Here is a 21,123-nt window from a genome sequence, read left to right as displayed (position 1 = left end):
ACACACATCCTGACTGCAGAGGGACAGGCTTTCCCCTGCCAGTTCTGTGCCTCTTGGCTGGGGTTGGTTAAGACAACTTCCTCTGGTCCCGCCTACTCATCTGTCCATCACGAGTTTAAGGGGGCAGCCATCCAGTGCCAGCCTCTACACTAGACTCACTTCTTGTTCTCAGCTAGCTCTCAACCACTCAGGAAGACAGGCTCAGAAGCACAGGGGAGGAGAAAAGTGGTATGGTCTTTAAAAAAATACTGGACAAAGACGGTGCTAGGTGATGGAGAGCATGCTTGAATACCTTGTTTCCTGGTACCTCCAAGTTTCTTGTGGTTTTAAAATCAGTTTCCTGGAGTTTTTCCTTGTTCTCTTCAGTCCTGCTTTTTACCTCCCTGATCCCTGTTGCTCTTTGCTGCTCTGTTTTTTTTCCGGAAACAGGAACATTTTGGCAAAGGCACATCAAAAGACTTCCAACTGTTCAGCTCTCCTTTGGAGAAAGACCTGCTGTTTAAGAATTCTGCCATCGGGCTGATAAGGGTCCCCTCAAGAATGGACTACAAGCTGTACCTCGGCCATAATTATGTCACTGCCATACGGAATGTACGGGAAGGGACATGTAAGTACTCAGGAAAAGCCAGGAATGTGGACAACCAGGCAAGTTTAAGAAGCAGCCGTAATCTTTCTGGGGACTGTCAGCCTCTCCTGGTGTTCCTATTTCTGTCATGCTTGTGAGCACAGGGCTGGACTAATGCTGGGTGGCATCAACCATGAGAGGGCCTGGAGGTCACCAAGGGCTTTAAAGGCTGTTCACATTTTAAATGACCTGGGTCGGTACTGGTATCATTTCCTCTGCATAAATCAGGGTATTCCGATGACGCAAAGTTTCTACAGATTACACACCCCTTGCCAATACTATGGTCAACATAGGCATAATGAAGCTGTAGGTTTAGGGAGGTTGATCTTGCCCTGGGTGTCATTGGGGCACTGGAGGTTTGCCTAATAATTTATTCATTCAGTGGATATATATTGAACATCTAGCCACACTGCTAGATGCTGGACTTAAAAACACATACTAGGTTCCGTTGTCCTGGGACTTTCAGGCCAGGGAGAGGACAAATGTTTGAGAGATGGTCACACTACTGAACAACTAATTACAAAGTGAGAAAATGAAAAATAACAACAACAACAAAATAGCAAGGTCCTATGAGAGTGCAAAGCAAAGTCAAACAGACCCTCCTGGCCAAGAGTTGAGCCCCCCCCACGAGAGAGTGATTTGGGGACCAAGCCTAAAAGATGGGCATGTATGTGCACATATATCTGCCAGTCTATCTATCTGTCTGTCTGTCTGTCTGTCTGTCTGTCTTTGCTGGACACTTATTATACTGACCCCATGATAACACTGATTAACTAGGAGGGTACCCTGGTGAGTGAGTTAGGTGTGTCCCTTTCTTTAGTAGCACTTAATTCTCCCATGTGGAAACCTATGACAAACAATGAACATAGAAATGATTGGTTAGTTAAAACTGCTATTTGAAAAAGAAGGAAGAAAGAAAAGTGTTCAGATGTTAGGGTGTCCTGAGGTTAGAGAGTTGGCTTTGCAAAAGAAAAAGTTGGTGAAGCATTAATCTAATTAATCTTTAGCAATAAAAAAAAATCAGGAGTCAAATATTAGGGTGAGAACCTGAAAAATCAGAGAACTAGGGGCAGCCACCAGTTGCTTCCTACCTCCTTTGTTCCTCCATCCAGAAAGGGTCGAGATCCTCCCTCAGCTCTGCTTTACTGCTTCTTGTCCATCTCTCTACAGTCCTCCAAACCTCTATGGCCAGCTAGTGACTAGCTCTGCCCTCTGACTCTAAGCAAGCTTGATTTGTCAGAACACAATCAAAATATCACACAACATTTCCCCCTTTTTTGTCTAAATAAAAAGCAAAGGTTTTGACTAACATAGTAAAACAGTAATGCTATAACTCTATATAAATATATAGGCAAGAATTACATTAACAATGTCTAGTCCATTTGCACTTGACAAATTCAGAGAAAATATTCCATTATCTATCCTATCTTGGTGAGTCTAAAGTGTTGTACCTAATTCAATTTCTATCCTAACTTACATTACCAACCCAAAACTATCTTTTTATGTCTTTCAACTTTATACACTTTACACCTCACTATTGAGTTTCTTTTCTGAATTTGGTAACAAGGGAAACTATAACTATCTAGTTTTCAACTCCATCAGAGACCTGAGAAGGATATAAAATTCCTTGAGTAAACAGAAAGTGCAGAACAAACCATTTCTAAAATTAAGAAATGACAGAAACAGCTGGCTGCCTGGACAGTCACCCAAGGTTTCTCTGTAACATTGGAGCATCCATCTTCAGCCTACAGGCCTAGAATATCTTACAGACTTTATCGTGAAGCCGGGTTTTTGAAGGACTATCTTGCCTTGTCTTGGCAAAGTTTGGCAGTCCTTTCTTTTGTGTCCTGCATGTCTAATTTGGACAGCGTACTATCAGCCATTGAGGCAAGGGCAGTTTCTTGCCCAGTGGCTAACTTTTGCTACAAAGAAAGTAAACTCATATGAAGTTTTTTTGGATGCCCATCATCTTCTCTGAAGTAGATTGGCACTGTCAGGAGCAGGCATGTCTCATTGTCACTAAATAAAAAAAAAAAAGAACCTTGTGTTATTAAAACATCTTAAATGCCATATTCTGTAGATCTCTGAAATGTTTGAAGACAACCTGTCTATCTAAAATAGATCTATTTGACCTTAAAAACATACCTAACATGACTACAAGTTTGATTGTAATAGGTGACTAACTACTGACCTGCATTTATTTATTATCCTAAATAGCTTGTAATAATAACTTTCAAGGACTAGAAATTTACAATATATTGTTAAATAAGCTGCATAGGTACAATACCTTAAACAAGAGTAGAAATGTAAGTACAGTATGTTCTAACAAAAATAGCCTTAAATTTGTATCAATATGCAAAAATATCTTAAACAAGAGTAGAAACATACACAGTATAACAAAAATAACCTCAAATTTGTATCAATATACAAAAGTGCAAACCAATGTAAAACATTTAAAACTAGTAGTTACTTTCTTGGTTTAAAAGTAGATCCCTGAACAATATCCCTGAATCTAATCTCTTTTTTTCAGCTTTTTTCCTGACCATTACCAATAACAACTTGTAAACAACCCCTCTTAAATGATAATAAACATCCATAACCCATTTTTTGGGAATGTAGGCATAGTTCTCTAGACGACTTCCTGCTGGTTGGGGTACTTGTAATCTTTGGGGGACCTTGAGAAAATTCAGGATTATGGTCAAGTTCTGACTGGAGTATTCTGTGAGGCTATATCATCTCAGCAAGCAGCCTTGAAGCTGTTCTGGATGTAGAATTCTGAGGAGACTGTAACAGAGGCATTTTGAGATGCTGGATCACCTGGCAGGATTTCAGGGGTCTTCTTCAATCAAACCTGTTTTTCTTTAACCCAGAATGAATTGACAACTTCTCATTTCATGTGGAAATAAAAGCAGAATCTCTCCCCCAAAGTAACACATCTTTTGACTTAAATTTTGAAGTCAAAATATCTTTAAAATATATAAGTTGGTTGAATCTAGTAGTTTTTATAATCCAGTATCTCTTAGTAGCCAAAAAATTCAAAGACAACACAATAACATACAAGATCCAGCCTCTCTGTGTGCTTCCCATCTTTATATGGCTTATTATATATTTTTATTACTCTATTCCTTTTTAAGGACTTTCTCTACTCTTTTTATTTTCTCTCCCAAGCCTACGTATATTTTTAAGCACACTGTAATGTTTAGAGGTTTTTCTTGTCTGAACCTGTCTTTACTACATATCTGTAACCTTTTCTGTCAGCATGAGCAAAAACCCTAAACCCACCACGCAGCATGTTGGTGGGGCTCTCAAGCCTGTATGAAGTGACTGGGAGAAGCCTCTCTGTACTGTGGTCCATGTGGGAGACTGTGGGAGCCTACCATGCTGCTTAGCTCATGGCAGTTGGTGGTGGCTCCACCTCACAGGCAGTTGTCTAGAGATACATCTCTACACCGCAGCTGGCATGCCCAGTATGGCTCTATTTCTGTGTATTTAGAACCTTTTTTAAGCTTTCTCAGATCTTATGTGGATCCATGCCCCAAGTTGGGTGCCAAGTGAAGCGTCAATCTAATTAATCTTTATCAATAAAAAATATGGAGTCAAATATTAGGGTGAGAACCTGAAAGATCAGAGAACCAGGAGCAGCTGACAGTTGCTTCCTACCTCTTTCATTCCTCCATCCAAAAAGGGCTGAGATCCTCTCTCAGCCCCACCTTACCACTTCCTGTCTCCTCTCTCTACAGTCCTCCAAGCCTCTATGGTCAGCTAGTGGCTAGCTCTGCCCTCTGACTCCAAGCAAGCTTTATTTGTCAGAACACAATCAAAATATCACACAACAGGCTGGGGTCTAGAGAGATGACTCAGTGGTCAAAAACAAGTGTGGCTTTTGAGAGGACCCTACTCTGGCTCCCAGTGCCCACATTAGACAGCTCACAACTGCCTGTGACTCCAGTTCCGGAGGATCTGACGCCCTCTCCCTGCCTCTGAGGGTACTGTACTCACACACACCAACCCACATACAGATACATACACACATATGTAATTAAAATTAAAGAAAAATAATCTTACAGAAGAGGAAAAGCCAAATTTAAATGAAATCAACCGAAGTTGGACTGTCTACCATCTTTGCTTTCCTAGATGATTATGAGTTCCTTGAATGGGATCTGTTTACCTCATCATTTGCATGGAGCAGTCAGCAGCATTGACATATCCCAGACATCAGCCAGGGCTTCTTTTTCCTGACCTCTGGTTCTTCTTCTTGAACTACAGGCCCAGAAAGCCCCAGCACCACCTCACCAGTGAAGTGGTGTGCTCTGAGTCACTATGAGAGACTCAAGTGTGATGAATGGAGTGTTAACAGCGGAGGGCAAATAGAGTGTGAATCAGCAGAGACCACTGAGGATTGCATTGACAAGATTGTGGTATGTCTCTTCTGCCTCTCTAGGGCAGTGTCCCCAACACTGGCCTGCTGGCCCACTGTAAGGCCGAGTCAGCAAGTGTAGCTAGAGTGCTATGGAAACCCCCTTTCTAGAATGCTTGCTTTCCTAGCCTTAGAGTTTGTGGGTCTAAAGGACGCCTTCAGGTTCACTTTGCTCTTTCCATTAGCACAGTGGGAGGGTAATCTGAGCCATGTCCTTCTGAGGGAAACTGTACTATAGCAAGAGTGTCACTGGGCTCATGACACGTCCTGATGAGTGTGGAAGGCCTCGGTTTTGATCTTTCAGGCAAGTACACATTCGCCTAATTGATCAAAATTAGCATTCCTTACTTTCCTATGAGAATCTTCAAAATCCTGAGCCTGAGAAAGAAGAAAATAAATACCCCTTGTCATCAATAACTCAGGAAAAACCCTCTTATTGGGATTGTGTCATATAGGTTGCTTAGCACCTCCCGCTTCATCGTGTCTTGTGAGCTTTTCTTATGTCTTCCAAACCCTGATTTGGTGCTTCTGTCTTAGAGGACACAATGAAGTTTGGCCAGGGTGGGTGCCTGGAGAGGGCAAGGAAGCTCCAAGCTTTCAATCCCCTGCCTCCTTTTCTTTCTATCTTCCTTTCTTTCTTTCTTTTTTTTTTTTTTTTGAGACAGGGTTTCTCTGTGTAGCTTTGCACCTTTCCTGGATCTCACTCTGTAGCCCAGGCTGGCCTCGAACTCACAGAGATCTGCCTGCCTCTGCCTCCTTATCTTGCTCCACAGAGCTCTCTACCGCCCAATTGGTCTATTCTTTGAGTTGAACCTTTGGTTGTTGCTGTAGTTACTGCTGTAGTTGCTGGTGGTAGAATTCTGAGACAGGGTCTCATGGAGCTGAAGTTGGTCAGTTGTTGGCTGAGGCTGAGAATGACCTGCTACAGCCATCATTCTGCTTCTACCTCTGGTGTGTTGGGAGTATGTGCCTCTATGCCAGTACCTAGGCTTAGGGGTTGCTTAAGACAGAACCCTGGGCCTCCAGTATGCTAGGCTGGCACTCTACCAACTGAGCTGTAGTTGCAGTTGGATATTGGATAGCGAACCAGTAAATATACGGAAACAAAGTAATATCTATTGACAACACTGGGATTTCTTGCCACTGTCAACTGATCTTTCTGGAGTTTCCTAGCTCTGCTTTTGAGCTCTTAAAAATAGCCGTGTGCTTTCTAAGCTATCTATCACAAAGCAAAGCAGACCATCAACTCTGCTCTTCTGTCTACATTTTAAAATATTACATTGTTGTAGCTCCATTCCATTTTATTGTTTTGTCTGAGTCAAGGCAAGAAAAAAATCAAACCAAATTAATGCAAAGCATGCTAACTCAAACCTGAGTCTATAAAGTATAGTTATACTAACATCTAGGTGAGTCTGACTGATCATTTGGGGGTCTAGTACCAAGATCTACTGTTGCCCTGGCTTTACAACTTGTGCTGGGAAGGACTTTCAAGGAGACAGCCTAGAAGGGCAGGTGACACAGGAAACAGTAGTAACTCTTCATTTGCTGTGACTTGCTGTATTTGCAGAATGGAGAAGCTGATGCCATGACCATGGATGGAGGCTATGCCTACATAGCAGGCCAGTGTGGTCTGGTGCCCGTCCTGGCAGAGAGTTACGGTGAGTGATGCAGAGTGCCTGCCTCTGTGCTTTCTTCTTTCTGGGTCATGGGGAGAGGAGAATCACAGTCCAGTTTATCTCACAGCCACTATAAAGTGCCCCCTTCCTGAGCTCCTACCCAGACTCTGGGACTCCCTCACCTAGAATCTCCAGATGCCTTAAAGGACGAGAATGGTGGTACCCTCAGTCTTTGCTATGAGATTTCTGGTATAAAAGGGATCCCACTGCAGAGGCCATATGGGGTGTCTGAAAAGTCTTGCAAATGTCCAACACTCTTGCTTTTCCTACTACCTTGTTGCGGGACAAATACATTCAGTTAATTAACATCACATTGCAGGCTTGGTGCATAGCAAGTGAGACACTTGAAATGCAGTTTGTGAATGAATCTGAGAGGTCAGCAGCCAGGGGAACTCGCAGCCTTATTGTCAACCAGTGATGTGTGCAGTTTTAGCCACTCTTTTTATATTTTAGTAGCTTCATGAGGAAGGCATGATTTTCCAACCTAGACATAAATGTTTAATGGTTTATTTTCTTTCCTCCAGAGAGTGCTGATTGTAAATATCGCCCAGAAGAAGGTGAGTTGAAACTGGTAATCCTGGCCACTGGAAGGTAAATTCTCATTGTTGGGAAAAGTGGTTAGGTGAGTTTATAAGTCAATGGAAAGATCCTATTTTAGAATGCAAAGTGTTGTGAGAGGGTAGTAATCGATCAGTATGGCTGTGTCCCTACTCTTGTTATGACTTAGACTTTGGACTTCTCCTTTCCTCTTATAATGTAGGTATTGTCTTCTGTTAGGACTCATGAGAGTATCGAGGGATTCAGAATTTACGAATGGTTTAGGATCCTAGAAACCAATCTAGGCTCTTCCCATTGCTTCCCACCATTTTTTTTTCTTTTTTTTTTTTAAATTTATTTATTCATTATGTATACAGAAGAGGGCGCCAGATCTCATTACAGATGGTTGTGAGCCACCATGTGGTTGCTGGGAATTGAACTCAGGACCTCTAGAAGTGCAATCAGTGCTCTTAACCTCTGAGCCATCTCTCCAGCCCCCGCTTCCCACCATTTTTAATTACATGAAGTTTTCAGAGTTTTAATGAGATTTAGCACTGGCCAAAGAACCTTACTTATGTGGTCCTTGCAGGACTGAGTAGGGAGCTTCAAAATATTGATGTCTAGGAGTGTGGCATTTTCTGATCATCCAACTAGACTGGGCTCAGGAACCAGATTAACCTGTATCTCACTAGGGCTTTGATTAGGGATAGATCTGAAATGATGGCACAAGAGCAAGCAGGAGGTTGGACACTAAAGTGACATCAAGCCCCAGTGCTCAGTTTCCACAGAACCATGAGTGTACAACACCGGCCTTGCCCCTGCATCTGAACACAGCCTTCCAATTCTTAGCGTATCTAGAAAGTCATCATCATCATCATCATTATTATTATTATTATTATTATTATTATTATATTTCAAGACAGGGTTTCTCTGTGTAGTTTTGGTGCCTGTCCTGGATCTCACTCTGTAGACCAGGATGGCCTCGAACTCACAGCGATCTGCCTGGCTCTGCCTCCCGAGTTCTGGGATTAAAGGCATGCATCACCACCACCCGGTGAAAGAGTCATTATTATTCAATGGATAATAAGGATTGTTTCCTGTTGGAGAGAATATTCTGAATTAATTAAAAAAGAAAACAGAATCATAGGTTGGCGTTCTAGTCCCTATTAGAGAGCATGTTTGTGCTGCCAAAAACGACAACTGACTTGGTCTTGGTGTTTCCATTTTGCATGTTTACTCTGGTATAAAACCATATTCTCCTTATGAGAAGCTGTCTGGTCTGATTAACCCCAGTACATGTTCATTTATAAACTGTCAGAGTTACATTAGCTTTTTGGTATCCATTTCTTGGATTTAATACTTTGGAAAGTGAGTTGCTGGTGTTTTTTTTTTTTTTTTTTAACTCCAGTAACCTTAACCTTATGCATACAGGTAAGGATTATATGTCAGCCATTTCTCTAATGATAAGGTGTTAATACTTTTTGTATTTATTTTCACATTTTATGGGTGCACGTGTGTGTGGGGGGGCACATGCGCATGTTTGTGACGTGACATTATAGAGGTCAGAAGTCAACCTCAAGTGGCATTTCTCAGGAGTCGTCCAGTTTGTCTTATGAGACAGGGTCTTTCATTAGCCTGGAGTCCCATTAGTAAGTTAAGCTGGCTGTCATTGAGCTCCAGGAGTCTGTCTGTCTCTGACATTATAAGCACATAACACACACACACACACACACACACACACACACACACACACACACATACACATACACACACATACACACCATGCCTGGCTTTTTTACATGGGTTCTGAGTCAGAACTCCAGTCTTCATGCTTACATGGCAAGTACTTTACCAACTGAGCTGTGTCCCCAGCCCATTATTTTTTTATTTTAAAATTGATATACAAAAACATTTAAAAACTGTACATAATCATGGGGCACCATGTGATCTTAGCGCTTTGCTTTTGAAATTCTTCCTGCTAGACTGTTCCATGATTCACTAGAGTCAGCTCTTGCGGAGTTCCTTTCATGACACAATGTGCTATTTAGGACATCTTTGCTGTTTCATGAAGACAGTGGCGTCTGTTGGAAGCAGATGCTCTGGGAGGCCCCAGTGATATTAATAGTTGTTTGGGGGGCATCTTTCCCGTAGGGTATTATGCTGTGGCAGTGGTGAAGACATCCAACCGTGACATCACCTGGAATAATCTGAAAGGCAAGAAGTCCTGCCATACTGCAGTAGACAGAACTGCTGGCTGGAACATCCCCATGGGCCTGCTGTACGAGAGGACTCAAAGCTGCAAGTTTGGTGAGCAGAGCTGGGGAAGGAGCTTGGCACATAGAGAAGAGGGGTCCTGAGGAGGGCTGTGGGATCCAGGTCCATTAAAGTGAAATTTCATAAAAGTGAACCTCAAGGAAATAGCAAAAAGGACTAGAAAGGCTGAAGAGCTGAGGAATGGAGCCACCGTGCTTTGTCACAGGTGCATGTAATGGCTTCAGGGGGTAGACATTTACTTTTCTCTCCCACGAAGATGACCAGATGTGAGCATTCCATGGCTGATAAGGTCTTGAAGGCTTCTTCCTTCTTTCTGCTCCACAATTCCCAACATAGCACTTCCATGTTCAAAGCTATCTTATGGTTGCCAAGGTCTTCATGATCTAGGCAAGAAGGAGAGCAAATGGAAATTTACACCAACTATGAGCAGTGTTTGAGGAGCCTTCTGGACATCCGAGCAATTATTTTTGATATAACTTCCTATTATGAGGATCTTAGGTGTGTCATCATGCACCTAACTACACATACCTACCACATATCAAACTAGATTTTTGTTACCGAGGAACGAAGCAAAATGGACATTGGGTAGATAGTAAGTGATCCCTGACATGGGGGTTCTATGATATGATTTGGGGGGGGGGTTCCTTGGTTTCATAAGGTGTTGGTCATCTCATTGAGTTCCTGCTTAGCTCCCAGGATTCTTCTGTTTACTATGTGTCCTCTGAATATCCTGAGTGGAGTTTGTTTCTACCTCCGTAAGTTTCTGAGTAGACGATCCCAACAGACAGATGTTGACAATGGCTTTGCTTTATGTTGGCTTCCTGGGTTCTTCTTTCCTGATGCTTCCAAATTTGGGCAACTCCTTAAAAAAAAAAAAAAAAAAAAAAAAAACGAGAGAACTATAAACCTGACTGTAAACCCTACATCCCTAGCATATGCAGGGACTGGAAATGAGGACACATCTCTGAACTAAGATGCTCTGGTACCTCAGAAACAAAGTACACTTGGAGCCACGGGCAGAAAGCACAGGCTCCTGACCTCTGACCTCTGACCCCTAGGCCCCCTGGACCTCCTGGACTTTCACAGCCATGAAAGCAGCCAAAATGCAGGGAACATTCCCTATTCTTCTCTTAAGCTTTGAAATGAAAGGGGAAACTCAAACAAACACCAACAGAAGCAGTGGTACAATCTTAGAGATTCCATTTCTTCGTTCTTCAGGCTGGAGATGCTGCTGCCCAAGGATCCCCTCCACCCTGAAGTGGGTAGCTCACAAATACCTTCCCCCACCTTGACAGGCTTCCTTTAAAGGCCTAGAGTCTGGAGATTCTGGGTTGGTGGGTGGCAGGTTGCAGAGTGAATCATTTAATACCTTGCCAGGCGTTAAGTAAACCACTCGAAATGACACACATACACACATACACACACACACACACACACACACACACACACACACCAAAAACAAAACCCTGACTTTCTCTTGTTCTTTGGCCCAGATGAATATTTCAGTCAAGGCTGTGCTCCTGGGTATGAGAAGAATTCCACTCTCTGTGACCTGTGTATGGGCCCAAGCAAATGTGCCCAGAACAATAAAGAGGGCTATTATGACTACACAGGGGCTTTCAGGTGAGTTTTCCAACCCTAACATATATAATGATGCCCTAGTTTTGACCAGATTCCTTTTAGGAACAGAGGTGAAGTCTTGTGTTATTAGTCTGTTAAGTGCTGTACATATTAGGATGAGAGATTTTCCCACCAAACGTAGAGATGGCATGTGAAGGAGCATCTCAGTCCCCACAGAGCTCTGCCTGCCTGAGCCAGCCATCAGACAATGAGGCTGACAGGTAATGCTGCTTAGCAGTTCTCAACTGGGGGCAATTTGCCTCCTAGAGAACACTGGTAATGTTTAGAGATGCTTCTGATCGTGGTGATGTTGGCAGGGGGTGCCTCCAGCATCGAAGAGGTAGAAGTAGATAAATGCCTGCAACACATAAGTCAGCACTAATTAACAAAGTCCCAAATGTCACTAGTGCCAAAGCAATGTTACCTTCTCATAACTGACAGAAGACTGAGTCAGGGGTTTGCCTCAAGCTTTTCCATGCTAACCAAGAACCATACTCATCTTGAGGTAGAGAATACTGAAGAACATGACTTCTAAATTCTTCTTTACAATAATATTTTATAGAATATCTACCATTTTTTAAACTTGAAAAATTAAAATTTTAATTACTGTGGTGATATATTGTGTACCCCAATACGCCCCGGGCAGGACTAGAGAAATGTACCACTACAAATTACATGTATGAGTGTGTGCTGTGTGCAGGATGCCTGTGGGGGCCAGAAGAGGGCGTCAGATCCCACAGAGCTAGAGTTATAAGCAGTTGTGAGCTTCCTGATGTGGGTGCTGGGAACAGAGCTCAGGTCTTCTGTAAGAGCCGCTTAACTGCCCAGCCACCTCTCCAGCTCCACATCTGCCATTTTTTGTAGGACATCTGTCCACCTTGTTAGGGTATGATGGCTTAGCGACTCTTTTGCCTTAGACCTTCTGTTATGTGATAGCTCAGGAATCCGTGGTTGATGCTATTACAATTGAACCTCTCAGTAACAAAAGGAAAAGCAAAGGACATCTCAACATGCCATTAAGAACCAAACTCGGGAGAGAAAGTATGAACCACACCACACACACTCCTGATCATACAAAAGAGAATGTGTGGGATGTAGGGTCTTAGGATTTGGAAGATGTAAAATGCACCACTCCCTTTGACCTTTTCCTTGACCTTTTTGCTGGTGGTAGCATGTTTGAGAACTACAGGTCAAGGAAAAAGGATCCCACTTTGCTTGTAGAAACATATTTAAAGGGCTTCATTTTCCAAAATGTTTTATAAAACTCAGATATGACATGCAACCATCCAACTGACAGACTCTTAGCTTAAAAGAAAATGCAGCACAGTCAGTTCAGGGCACAATAGACATTCACTTTTTCAGTGACTAGCCACAGAAATTTTGGAGAACTGCAGGAAGAGGCAGGTGATTTCCCTTGAAGCAAGAGGGGGAAAGGAGTGGGCCCACTGTTTAAGAGTCGGATTGACCTGGGTCAGTGAGTAGGTACTGCAGCATACACTGGTACAGCACCTGCACGTGTCCACTTTCCAAGGACTTCGGGAAACCGGTGGAACCGTACACAACAGAGTTAATGTTGCTGGTATTTCTTTCTTGGAACTTCTGGGATGTGTCTAGTGGTTCAGAACTCTGTTCTCCATCCAAAATACTCTTCCCAGATGTATATGGGGCTTGCTAGAGTCAAGGGCATATGTGTCAGGCTTCGCTATATTTTCTGTTTCTCAAAAGAAAAAAAGAAAGAACAGGAGAGAGGGATGGAGAGAAGAAGAGGAGAGATAAAGAAATGAAGGAAAAAAGGAAAACAAAACAACTCAAAAGAGAAACCCCTGCATGCTCCCTGAAAGTTAAAATTATTTTTTAAAATGGACTAAGGATACCACAAATTGAAATTTGTGATTGAGTTGCAGTCTCTCAAAAATGTGGCACAGGCATTTGGAGCTTCAAAAATATGAAGGGGTGGAATTTCTCATCCACATTTCAGATAAATAAGGAGTTATGGGAATCAGAAAACAGATTCACCGTCCCCCATGTTCATGTTGGGGAAAGGATATAATCTACTGAGGAACTGTGCTAAAAATTATGATGTAGAGGGTGGGAGACGGCTGTGTCAGTAAATGCCTGCCACACATACATGAGGACCTAAGTTTGGATGCCTAAAATCCACATAAAAGCCAGGCACGAATGTGTGTGTCTTTAACCTCAGCACTTGTGGGTGAGGGATGGAAAAAGGACAGGTGGATCCAGGGAGCTCGCTAGCCAGCCAATTTAGACAAACTGAGGAGCTCCAGGTTCAGTAAGGGACCATGTCTCAAAAAGATGGAGAGTGATCAAGGAAGATATCCAATGTTGACCTCTACCTTCTGCGTGTGTGTATGCATGTCTACACACCCACACCCACCCACATGAATGTGCATATGTGCCCTCCCCCTCCCCATGCACAAAGAATAAAGAAAGAAATTATGTAGTATGTGGAGCTGAGCTTGTGGAACTGTATAGCAACTTGGAGCCTTTTGTTTTCCTTATTCTTCATGGTGCTTAGTGATAGAATGGTCCTAACACTTGCCGATGTCAGGTGGCACCTCTGAATGACGTGTGTCAATCTGACATCCTATCTTCTCTCCCCTCCATATCTGGACCTCTTTAGGTGTCTCGTGGAGAAGGGAGATGTAGCCTTTGTGAAACACCAGACTGTCATGCAAAACACTAACGGTATGTGTGCACTGTCTTCTGTTCCCTTACAGAATCTGGATCACTGGGATTTGCTGGGGTTCTTTCTTGCCACCAGAGGGTTATCCTGATCTTGGTTCCTTGTGTCACCTTAGATTTCTTTTGTGCTTTTAAACTAAGTCTCTGATTTCTAGGCCTTGACTCTGCACTTTTCATAATGATCCCATAGTCTATGGCCTTCTGGCTACAGTTTATATAGGAGACCTAGCCTTCCATCTCCTTCAGCCCCTCTGATTGCCACGCTGCTATTTTCACGCAGAGAATGCTGGCATTGTAAACTCCATCGGCACAAATGCAAATCCTTCATAGTTCTCGTCTCATAGCTTCTGACCCTAAACAGAGAACATTGTTGTAATTCCCTGCCAGTCCCTCCCCTTATCTCTCCATAGAACCACAACAGTACTTGGGAATTAACCCAAGGCCTTGTTCAAGCTTAAGCAAGTCTTTACCACTTAGGGTGGCGGAAGCAAGTTTGCTATATTAAAATTAAGTTGAATTAACTGTTTCACACCTATATGAGCACACTCACATGCAATAGAATTCATGACTACTGTAGTGACCAAAAAATTATAAACATTCCAAATACCTATAAATGGAGGGATGGTTTAAAAACACTATTCTATGCCACAGAAGGTCCAATTGCTTAAAAGAATGACCTCAATTTACATAATGGTACAGAAAAAGCTGTAAGGTATACACGTGTAGAATGAATCTTACACTATCACCACATATACGTAGCTGAGAAAGAGCTACAGGAGTTTATATATCCTAAGATCTAATGCTAAGAAAAACTGTAAGCTTGTAACATCATGTAGAGCCATATATAGGTAAAGAAGTATAAGAGGCACAGATGGAGCCAGGCCATGGGGTAGTGGTGGCGCACGCCTTTAACCCCAGCACTCGGGAGGCAGAGGCAGGCGGATCTCTGTGAGTTCGAGGCCAGCCTGGTCTACAGAGTGAGTTCCAGGACAGCCAAGGCTACAACAGAGAAACCTTGTCTTGAAAAACAAAACAAAACAACAACAACAACAAAAAGTCATGATGGAAACACAAATTGTGCTTTCAAGGATTGGAGCCATAGGAACCAGTGGGCTTTGGGGAGTGCAGAAGTGAGGATTTTTAGTTTATAAGTAGACGCATTTAAAAATATGATAACTGGGGTTGGGGATTTAGTTCAGTGTAGAGTGCTTGCTTAGCAAGCGCAAGGCCCTGGGTTCAGTCCTGAGCTCCGGAGGGGAGGGGACGACACCTAAGGAGATAAGCACTTGAATAAATCTAAGTCATACCGTTGATGTTTAAAAATATGATAACCTTGGTCTCACATAGCATTTATTCAATTATGGAAAGAGTGTTCTGTGAACAATGAATGAAAGAGAAAGGTCGTAATCCTGCTTTATGGGAGAGAAATGAAAACTGGCAAAATAAAATGTCAAGAGGAACCATGGAAAGCCTCAGGTCGGGCAAAGGTTTTTAAACTGATTGAATAAGTAATTAATTATTGCAAAGAGAATACAGAGAAGATTAGGCAAGCAGCTGAGACAGGATGTTTTTCCCTGGGACTAGCAGGAAGTTGAACTCAAAGTGTTGTTGCTGATTTAAAAGCACCCTCTGGAGCAGTTCTTTTGTTTGGAGATGTGATGTGTGCAGAGATGGAGAAACTAACTGGCTTAGAGCATCACGTTCTTTCCATGCTGGAGCCAGAAGTACAAAGGCTTTGGGATTTTGTTATTGTCTGAGACAGGCCTCACTATGTAGACTAGGCTGGCCCTAGACTCCCAGAGATCCATTTGTCTCTGCCTCCCAAAAGCTGAGACTTAAGGTGTGCACCACGATGCCTGGCCTTTTAAAAAATGCTTTGTTGTTCTTTCGCTTTGGAATTTAATAGAAATGAAGATCTTTTTTTAGAACAATACCCATAGAACATGGATTCTTTTTGTTTGGCTGAGAGGGAAGATCAGTAAGGAGCGGTCACGGGTAATCTCTTGTGACTTGAGTACCACCTGCAGCCCGCATGAGTGTCCCTTCCTCCCAGCACTGTCACAACCCTGCACATGTGCTTCTGCTGGTCGGAAGGCACAGACTCTCCAGTGGGTCAGTGCCCCTCCCCCCACCCAGTAACTAAAATGATCAGATTGGCTGATCCACCCTTTTTTTCTACCCAGGAAAGAACACTGAAGCATGGGCTAAGGATCTGAAGCAGGACGACTTCAAGCTGCTGTGTCTTGACGGCACCAGGAAGTCCGTGGATGAGTTTGCCAGCTGCCACCTGGCCCGAGCTCCAAACCACGTTGTGGTCTCACGGAAAGAGAAGGCAGCCCGTGTTAGCACAGTGCTACTTAACCAGCAGGTATGGACTGTCCGGGGCAGGTTGTTTGGGGTTCAGAGCTAAGCAAAGCTTCAGGGTGGACATTCACTTTCTGAATCACAGATCGTGGATCAGAATATCCAAGTTCAAATCTCAGCTCGGCAGCTTCCTATCCATGTCACCTTAGATGTATACGGCTGAACATTTCCATTCTCCATTTCCTCACATATTAAGAGGAAATGATAATATGGACACCTGTTTCTCAGTTAATAAAAAAAAAAGTGAAGTAATGCACACAAAAGGGTTAGGAGATGTGTGTCTAATGGGGAGGCTCACAGCGTGTTAGCTGGGACTGGATCCCTCCGACCTGGCCCTGCTTCTGTGGAACTCCTAGTCACTAGAGACAAGTTCCCACCTGACCCACAGAGCCCTCAGGACCTGGAATCTGCCTTCCAGCCCCTTTTGACCTTGACTCAGGGATTCCTTTATTTTCCTCAAGTATGTTTTTCTGAAGATGAAGATGACAGGTCCTGCTTCCTAATGTTCTTGCATACAAGTCTTGAGGACCAGAAGTGATTTCTATTTCTCATGCTTAGACCAGCTTACCATGTTCTTAACAATCTGGAAAATAGAAGACTCTCACCCTCAGAACAACCCTGTCAGGGCCAGCCTCAGGGGTAGGGGAGTGAGGGGTGGGCGGTGGGGGGAGGAAGGGGAATATTTACCGGACTGCTTGAATACTTCAATCTCTGGGGCTCCTCTACACACAAACATCGCCCTCCCTTCTGGTATAGCTTCCTGCCTGTTAATTTGTCCTTAGTTTTAAAAGAAAAGAAAACAAAATAGGATAGCATGTCTTCAAAAGCCCCTTTAAAAGCACATGGTGATAATATCAAGTGATGTTTCTAGTTTGATATTAGATTTGCGTCAAATAATCTTACAACAGCTCACAGAGTTTCATATCAGTGTTACTGCTGTTTACTTTTTGATTCACTGTGAAATTCATTAACCTTTTCACGGTGTTTTAAACCTCTGCTTCTTGTGTAGATTTTTTTAAAAATGCTGTGTCAATTATAAAAGAGTTTAAAATGAAAAAGAGAGCACATGATGATAATAATGATCGTTTAAGGATATTCCTTGTGTATGACAGGAATGCTAGACTGACTTCTTAGCATCATTATTTACAACCTTGAGAGGCTGGGAGAAGCTACGTGGCTGGTCCAAGACAAATTTACAATTTATCCAGAATGAACTTCCAGTGGTTTCTTTTTACCATTCCTGAGAGAGCTCATATCTGATGTCTTTGGGCAACAATACTGGAAGGGGCATGTTATTTCTTCTCACTTCCTATAAGCACCTCCAAGGCAGTCAAGTCATGAAATGGAAAAGAGATCCGAAAAGGTGGGAGCGGGTAGTTGAGAGGGGTGGGAAGTCTCAGGACAGTAAGACAGAGGATGTCACAGAGGACTCTGGAGGTATTGTGGAAACACATAGTTCAGGTTCAGGCGGGTAAATGGCAGATGAGGGAGGTGGAAAGTTCCCAAGGCATACTCTGTAGCTTTCTTTTGTTCCCAGGGCTGGCTTGGAGCTTCCAGCCTCCTGCAGTGCAGGTGTTTCCCACTGCTCAGGGATGTATGTTCACATGTATTTTCTGTTCATTTGACAGACTTTATTTGGACACAGTGTAACTGACTGCACTAAGAATTTCTGTTTGTTCTCATCGAACACCAAGAACCTTCTGTTCAGAGATGACACCAAATGTTTGGTTAAACTTCCAGATGGCATCACATATAAAGAATACTTAGGAGCAGACTATGTCCAAGCTGTTGGTAACATGAGAAAATGCTCAACCTCACGTGAGTAGAATGAGCAGGGTGGACAAGTTGCAAAGAAAACCCAGTGATGGGTTCCAGAATGGCAGTTATAATACAGAAGTCAAGCATGGCCCTTAGGAAATAGCCATATGGGCCAGATAAAACCTGTCACAGACAACAGGGTGGGTTATATGCACATGTAGTAAGGGGACCGACCACAGATCCAGGATACTAGGGGAGTGAACTTATTATATGTACATAATCTCATCTTATTTCTAAGAAGATTAAAAAAAAGGGGGGGGGGAACCAAACTTATTAGAGGTCCTTGTCCAATATGGCAACCACTAGCAAGATGTGACTACTTAAATTTAAATTACAGCTGAATTAAATCAAGATATCATTTCCTCAATCCCATTCAGCTACAATTTTAGTGAAAAGTAGCCGTAGCAAAAAGAGAATATTGCAGAACATCTTAGACAGCTCTGATCTGCAGAATGTCAATAATGATGTGTTCCAAGCTCATCTGGAATGTCAGAGTCCAGGAACTGAAACAGAATAAAATACAGTTTTTCAGTCTGTTTTGGGATTAGTTGAATCCCTTGAAAGCATTTGGAAAATGTGAGGGAATCCATGTGGTGTAAGGTGATTAGTCTTCAGTTGTAGCCTGTAGGTGAGTCTTGGTCCTGACTTAAGTTGCTGTCCGAGAGATACAGCTTGAGTGAGTCTGTGCTGGTTCAGGGCGATGGCACTGTCAAGGTTTCCACATGTGGGTTGGCAAAATGGGTCAGCGGGTAAAAGAGCTTGTAGCATCAAGCTTGTAGCTTGATGACCTGAGTTTGATCCCCAGATCTGACAGTAGAAGGAGAATACACACACACACACACACACACACACACACACACACACACACACACACACACACACAGACAAGTTGCCACGTGCAATTCTAGTGTAAGCAATGTGCTTGCTTAGGTCCATTGTTAGAAAATCCAAGTCACTCTTTCCTTGACCTTTATGCCGCCCAAGGTGACAGTCCAGCGTTGCTGTTCTCCATCCTATCCCTAGACTCAGCTCAGAAGTTGTTGGGGACTACCAGCCACCATCTGCCTAAAAATCTCAGGGAAGAGTCTTTCTGGACAACTTCTAGCTATATGAATTCAGGTGCAGAGCCTCACCCAGAAGGAAAGTCATGTTACAACATCTACATCCTTGGTGTAGGGTCCTCCCTGCCCTGCGGTAGGCACAGGAGCCATGTAGGCAAGTAGAGATGAGCATTGGAGGAATGGGCCACAACACGCATCAGAACAGCAGAACAATGATCTTTAGCACCTTTATGTTACACTGAGCTGTCCATTCACTAAACAGTTCATAAATACGAGTGTTCTGAATGCCCTCCATCTCTCTTCTCTCTCCAGGACTCCTGGAAGCCTGCACTTTCCACAAAAGTTAAAAATCCAAGAGGAGGGCTGCCACTGTGATGGAGATGGGTGATCCATGGGCTTCCCTTGGCCTCCATGACCCGAGGGGGTTCAGGAAAACTGTGTCTATCTTCACATAGAGCACAAAATAAAAATGACTATTGACTTTATATTTTCCAAGCTCCGTTCTTTTCTAAATGTTTTCACCAGGATTTCTTTATACAATCTGACTATGTTTGCAACTGAACCTTGTCTTCTGAGCTCAAGATTCAGGTAGTCGGGGCTGGAGAGATGGTTCAGGAGTTAAGAGCATTGTATGCTCTTCCAGAGGACCTAGGTTCAATTCCCAGCACCCACATGGGGGCTCACAACTGTTTGTAACTCCAGTTCCAGAAGCTCTGATGCCCCGTTCTGCTCCACGGGATCCTGAATGCTTTGTGGGGCTCGTAAGCTAACACAACCACATACCTATAAAAATAAAAGATAAGAAAGTAATTAAAAAAAATAAAAAAAAACATTTTTTAAAAAGTAAAAAGGTTCAGATAGTCTTTTCCACAGCTCTGTGTGGGGTCCACAGACACAGCTCCAGGGTCCAGCCCAAGAGACCCTTTGAAAGGGTCTCCTAGGTCTTCCTAATAGAATCAAATCTATATGGCTACAGCTTTTGCTAAAAATCTTCTTTTGAGCCTGAGAACATATTGATTTCTGTCATCAGTCAGTGGGCTGGGGGTCCTTTTACATCACCCAACTAGACATCATGGGCAGGCAAGCTGCGAAAAGTTTTTCAAGTGCTGGTCATTGGGAGCTTTGGTATACAGGGTGTTCCACAGTAGGGTGCGGGGATGCTGCAGGAGGTGGGCAGGCAGGCCAGATGGCGCCCTCTACTGTTACAGTTCTCCTTTAGGACAGGTGCTGTCACTGAGCAGAGCTAAGTCATTAAGGGCCGGTGTAGTCATTAAGGGCCGGTGTAGGTGCTGCTAATTAGGAGGTCAAAATGTTCCATGACCCAAGGTCTTGGCTTATTTGTACAAGGTGAACATCAAAAGGAGTGCTTCAAATAAGAATGGCCCAAGAGCTCAACATTAACACTGACAGTGATTTTTTAGCAGATTTTAACGATCTTCCCAGTGCCTAGGGAGAGTTGGGGTCCTGCTGCTGTTTCATTTCTACCCTATCTCCTCCCCTTTCCAGTCCACTTTCCTGTAAGGTACAGCTCATTCTCTCCCCCTCTACCCCCCCCCCCCCATGTATTAGTAATAAGTAGTTGGCTGAAGAGACTAGTCATCAGCTCTACCCACTTCCCACCCTGACGTAAATCACTGCACCTGCCAACTCTTAAACCACCTTCCTTCTTTATTCTTAAGTAAGCATGTTTCCTGCACTTCTTGAAGATGTCTATCCTCCCTTTCTTTCTTTCTTTTTGGTTTTTTAGACAGGGTTTCTCTGTGTGACAGCTCTAGCTTTCCTGAAATTTGCTTTGTGGACCAGGCTGGTCTTGAACTCACAGAGGTCCACCTGTCTCTGCCTCCCGAGTGCTGGGATTATAGGTGTGCGCCACCACTGCCCGCTATCCTCCCTTTAGTGGGATGTTTTTCCCTCTCTGATATGGCTGCCCTCTTTGATTCCTCTCTCTCTCTGTTCACTCGTGGTCTGAACTGTGACCTTATTCAACTAGTCTGGATATCTTAAGACTTCTTCTTGACCCAATGTTCC

The 21,123-nt window shown here is 43.3% G+C and overlaps 1 protein-coding gene across 2 annotated transcripts in view; it reads left to right on the top strand.

Moving 5' to 3' along the window:
• Tf (transferrin) overlaps positions 1-21,123 on the top strand; it is a 52,521-nt gene that overhangs the window by 10,173 nt on the left and 21,225 nt on the right. Inside the window, exons 8-17 of one of the 2 annotated variants that reach the window (XM_059268472.1) lie at positions 430-607; positions 4,892-5,043; positions 6,610-6,700; positions 7,243-7,275; positions 9,407-9,562; positions 11,023-11,152; positions 13,791-13,855; positions 16,036-16,220; positions 17,845-18,034; positions 19,408-19,580. In XM_059268472.1, coding sequence (XP_059124455.1) covers positions 430-607; positions 4,892-5,043; positions 6,610-6,700; positions 7,243-7,275; positions 9,407-9,562; positions 11,023-11,152; positions 13,791-13,855; positions 16,036-16,220; positions 17,845-18,034; positions 19,408-19,442 — 1,215 coding nt within the window. In that variant the 3' untranslated portion in view covers positions 19,443-19,580. Of the gene's footprint in view, positions 1-429; positions 608-4,891; positions 5,044-6,609; positions 6,701-7,242; positions 7,276-9,406; positions 9,563-11,022; positions 11,153-13,790; positions 13,856-16,035; positions 16,221-17,844; positions 18,039-19,407; positions 19,581-21,123 lie in introns of those variants that run through there. The other variant, XM_059268473.1, reaches the window with a different exon arrangement.

Source organism: Peromyscus eremicus, chromosome 7, assembly GCF_949786415.1.
Source record: "Peromyscus eremicus chromosome 7, PerEre_H2_v1, whole genome shotgun sequence".
In the NCBI taxonomy this organism is placed as follows: domain Eukaryota; kingdom Metazoa; phylum Chordata; class Mammalia; order Rodentia; family Cricetidae; genus Peromyscus; species Peromyscus eremicus.
This window is presented reverse-complemented; position numbering and strand designations above follow the sequence as displayed.